Source organism: Carassius gibelio, chromosome B21 (genome assembly GCF_023724105.1).
Source record: "Carassius gibelio isolate Cgi1373 ecotype wild population from Czech Republic chromosome B21, carGib1.2-hapl.c, whole genome shotgun sequence".
Classification (NCBI taxonomy): domain Eukaryota; kingdom Metazoa; phylum Chordata; class Actinopteri; order Cypriniformes; family Cyprinidae; genus Carassius; species Carassius gibelio.
The window spans coordinates 11,643,662-11,648,006 of NC_068416.1; the positions used below are offsets into that span (position 1 = coordinate 11,643,662).

General features: G+C 33.1%; 1 protein-coding gene across 1 annotated transcript; it reads left to right on the forward strand.

Moving 5' to 3' along the window:
* Window positions 1-3,160: 3,160 nt before the first annotated feature.
* LOC127986542 (olfactory receptor 146-like) lies at window positions 3,161-4,102 on the forward strand. The gene has a single exon (XM_052588818.1). The coding sequence runs from the start codon at window positions 3,161-3,163 to the stop codon at window positions 4,100-4,102; it is 942 nt and encodes a 313-aa protein (XP_052444778.1).
* Window positions 4,103-4,345: the final 243 nt, after the last annotated feature.

Genomic DNA, 4,345 nt, shown 5'->3' on the forward strand with positions numbered 1-4,345 from the left:
GCTCAAACAACAGAATTTGTTATTTAATGTTGATTCCAGCATTTTATTTGAACCCTTTTCTTTAAAACATATATTTTTTAAATTTTTAAATGTTTAATTTTTTTTTTACAAATTCTGTTGATTGACCTTCATTTTTATAGAAAGTTAATGTTCTACTCTGAATATGGCTTTTTTTAAAACAGTTATTTGTGATGCTATGCTATTTTTATGATAAGATTTAACTGTTGAAAGACTGAAAATTTAATTTAACCAGTAAAAGCCTTGCAATGTCTTTCTGCCAGTTTTAATAAATACTTATTTGCATCATCATTGACTTGGTTTTCATTCATTTGTAAATGTATTAAGATAGAGCTCATGATAATGCATTTATATCAGTATTTTATAGTTTACTGTTAAAATTATTCTTTAAAGCAATTTCATTGTTAAATTATTACAACATCATATTGTATTTAGGGGTATTTACATGATTTTATTGGCAACTTTTGTTGCCAGTTAAATACTGTAATTTAATGAAATTACAAAAAAATGCTGTAAAATATATTTACAGGACTTTATTGGCAACTTTTTTTGCCAGGTAAATACTGTACTTTAGTGAATTTAAAAAATATTGCTGTAAAATAAACTACTTGTAAAATTCAATGTTACTGTAAAAAATACTACAAACTACTGTATTTCACATACAGCAATTAACTGTTATTTGCTTTGCAGTAATGTCCTGTAATCCATTTTACAGCAATTAACATCATTTTTACAGGATTTTATTGGCAACTTTTTTGCCAGTAAAATCCTGTAAATTCTACAGTACATTTTTTACAGGGCAGCTTCAAAGGGGCAGAGGGACTTAAATGGATCATTGGATGCCCATTTTCAACATATTTTTGTTTAATATTTTTCAACTGTAGTGTAAAACAACACTTTTTTACCTTGTCAACAACAGCTCTGTTCACAGCGACCTATTTCAGTGCATTTTCCTTTAAATGCTAATGAGATTGCAGTGACCATCTGATCTGGATACAGACTGGATCTGGTGGCTACAGTGACCTCGGAATAAGAGAGAAACGGACTAAAATTAGCATACCGTATTTTCCGGACTATAAGTCACACTTTTTTTCATAGTTTGGCTGGTCCTGCGGCTTATAGTCAGATGCGACTTATTTATCAAAAATAATTTGACATGAATCGAGAGAAATTAACAAAGAGAAAACATTACTGTCTCGCGGCTGTGGACAGTAATGTTTTCTCTTGGTTCTAAAGGAATAGGACTTATAGTCCAGTGCGATTTATATATGTTTTTTTCGTCATGACGTAGTTTTGGACTGATGCGACTTATACTTAGGTGCGACTTATAGTCCGAAAAATATGGTAGATGCCATTCTTCTAATGATGTAGCAAGTACATTGAATGTTATGGGAAGTGTTAACAGTTCCGGTTTTCCTAATTATTGCAGCCTAAAAATCCTTTAACATATTTGAATATTAGAAATGTGTTATTGTGACTCCAAGGCTGTACTGTGATTGGTTATTAAGGCACACACGATCCAAGTTAGCTATTAAGCTTTCCCTAATATTAAGTAATACAGACCATCTCATTTTCCAATAGTAATATCATCTCTGCATTTGATGTTGAACTTGCTAACTAGCACATTATTAGGAAAGGCGATTTACAAAGATTCATTTAATAAAAAGAAAAAAAAGAAAACCTTATACTCACTTCTTCTGTAAGTGAAGCTGGATCATAGACGCATTTAGGAAGATCGGGGGCGCATTCCCTTTAAAAACAAAGGTAATCCACTTTGTCCTCAGTGACCACTTTAAAGTATATTTAAACTCCTCAAGTGCACAATTTGCATCTTCAATCATGAATCATTAAATCAAAACATGTGAAAACAAATTCAAATCATTAGCTAAGGAGTTTTGTTTGCCCCGCTACTTTTTCTGATGCCTGCTATCTCTGCCATCTCTGGCCAGCGGCTTATGGAGTTTGAGCTCAACATTTTCATGTGAGCTACTCTAACCCGAGTAGAGAAATGGTTTGCTCTTGTCTGTGCGAGTTGATTATTTCTGTGTGGTGTGGTCACCTGTCTAGACCTTGATTCCTACCGGGACTCTGATCCTCTGATATTACTCAATTAATTAATTTGAGTCGCATTACTGCATCTGAGTACTTTATCCCAGAGAACCCTTACAGGCTCCTTCTTAGATGTTTTTATATCTGACATGTTTTTGATTGCCAGACAGCCATAATATCACCTTGCACAACCTTTCCTTTTCTTTATTTTTTCTATAATTTAGTCTGGCATGTCCAATTGCTCTTTTGACTTCCTTATTAATATTGTTTTCCTCCTCATTAGTTCCTGACAGGAATACCCTTTTTTCTTATTAAGAATATTTTTGAGTTCTTTGGTTACCCATGGCTTGTTGTTAGGAAACACTGTCAAAGTTTTAGTAGGAATAATAGAATTGACACAAAAAGTTGTGTAACTATAAACCACAAGAACATTATCATTCAAACTGAGGCTATCATTTAAAAACAGATCCAAGTCAGTGCTCTTAAAGCAAACATTTGAAGCTCGCTAGAGACACTTGATTTACAACAAAACAATACCATTACAGTTTTAGTGACTGTGTTCATGGCAACCTCTTGTCTATTTAATTCCCCTCTTGGGTTTTGACAGCGTCACAGAAACCTCTTTGAACCACATATTTAAAGGCAAAAGCATGTAAAGTTTCTTAAGAGAAAACTAATTTTAAATTTATCTATCCTTAAAAGAAATATAAAGAATAGGCTGCTAATCAGTTAACTTGACAACTTGAAGTGATCTATCAACAATCTTGACAAAACACAACAATATTTCTTCAAGGTATTACTTTACTTTAGCCACAACAGATTCCAGGTTCTTTTCTTGTACAAAAAAAAAAAAAAAAACCTTACACTTTTAAAGAAAAGAATGGAAAACATCAGATGCAAACCAAGCGCAGGAAATGTATAGAAATGTGATGTTATAGTTACATTTTACTGCTTACAGCAATGTTGTAAATATATATATTTGTTATCATATTATACAGTTTTTTTTATATCATATACTCTACAATTAATTTATGCTATTAACGACATTGACATGTTTGTTCGATGCTGTTTATAGGTTTTTGTAGAGCAACTAATGGACAACCTGACATTCACAAACACCATTCTCCTCATGGAAGGACTGAAAGTTGCACCTCAGTCCTCTTATCCCATTTTCATCTTGCTTCTGTTGATTTATGTTTTTACAATGGGATGTAACATTGGACTTATAATACTGATCTCAACAGATAAAAATCTGCATCTTCCTATGCATTTTCTGTTCTGCAATTTGCCACTGAACGATATACTAGGAACCACTGTCATGTTGCCACGCTTACTACAGGATATTTTAAGGGAAGTCTCAGAGCGCTACATGACATATGTGGAGTGTGTTGTTCAAGCATATTTTGTACACATATTTGGGGCCGCAAGCCACTATGTGCTGATGATCATGGCCTTTGACAGATATGTCGCTATATGTAATCCACTGCGATACACAGCCATAATGACCAATAAAATGGTAGTAAAACTATCAGTATCAGCCTGGGGGCTGTCAGTACTTATAGTGTCTATTATGTTAGGTCTCACTATAAGACTGTCTCGCTGCAGATCTAAAATTGAAAACCCTTTCTGTGATAATGCTTCACTGTTTAAACTGTCCTGTGAAAGTGTAGTCATTAATAATGTGTTTGGAATTATTTATACTGTAATTATTTTTACTTTCTCACTTGGGTCTGTATTTATAACATATGGCAAGATTGCTACTGTATGCATAACTAGCAAAAACAAAGCACTCAACAGAAAAGCCATAAAAACGTGTGGCACTCACATAGCTGTTTATATAGTCATGTTTGTTTCCTGTGCAAGCGTGGTTTTTCTCCATCGTTTTCCTGAATACTCTGAAAGCAGAAAACTAGCTAGTATAATGTTTCATATAGTACCACCAGGATTAAATCCTTTAGTATATGGTTTACAAACCAAAGAAATAAGACAAAAGTTTATAAAACTTTGGTACAGAAATAAAGTTAATCTGAAATAAATTAATTAAAAGGAATGCCTGAAATGTGTATATATATACCTTTATTAACAAAATAATCACAATCCTGTTTTAAAATGTTCTTAAAATGTAATTTAGTAACAACACACTGATGTCTCTTGTTCTGTCAGATATACGTTTCAACATTTAGCCAATTTAACCCCTAACCTGTCACCCACCAGCCCCAGACACAACATGACATACCCAAAATAAAAAGGTTGCTGCTAATGAGTCTTTCTGACTCAA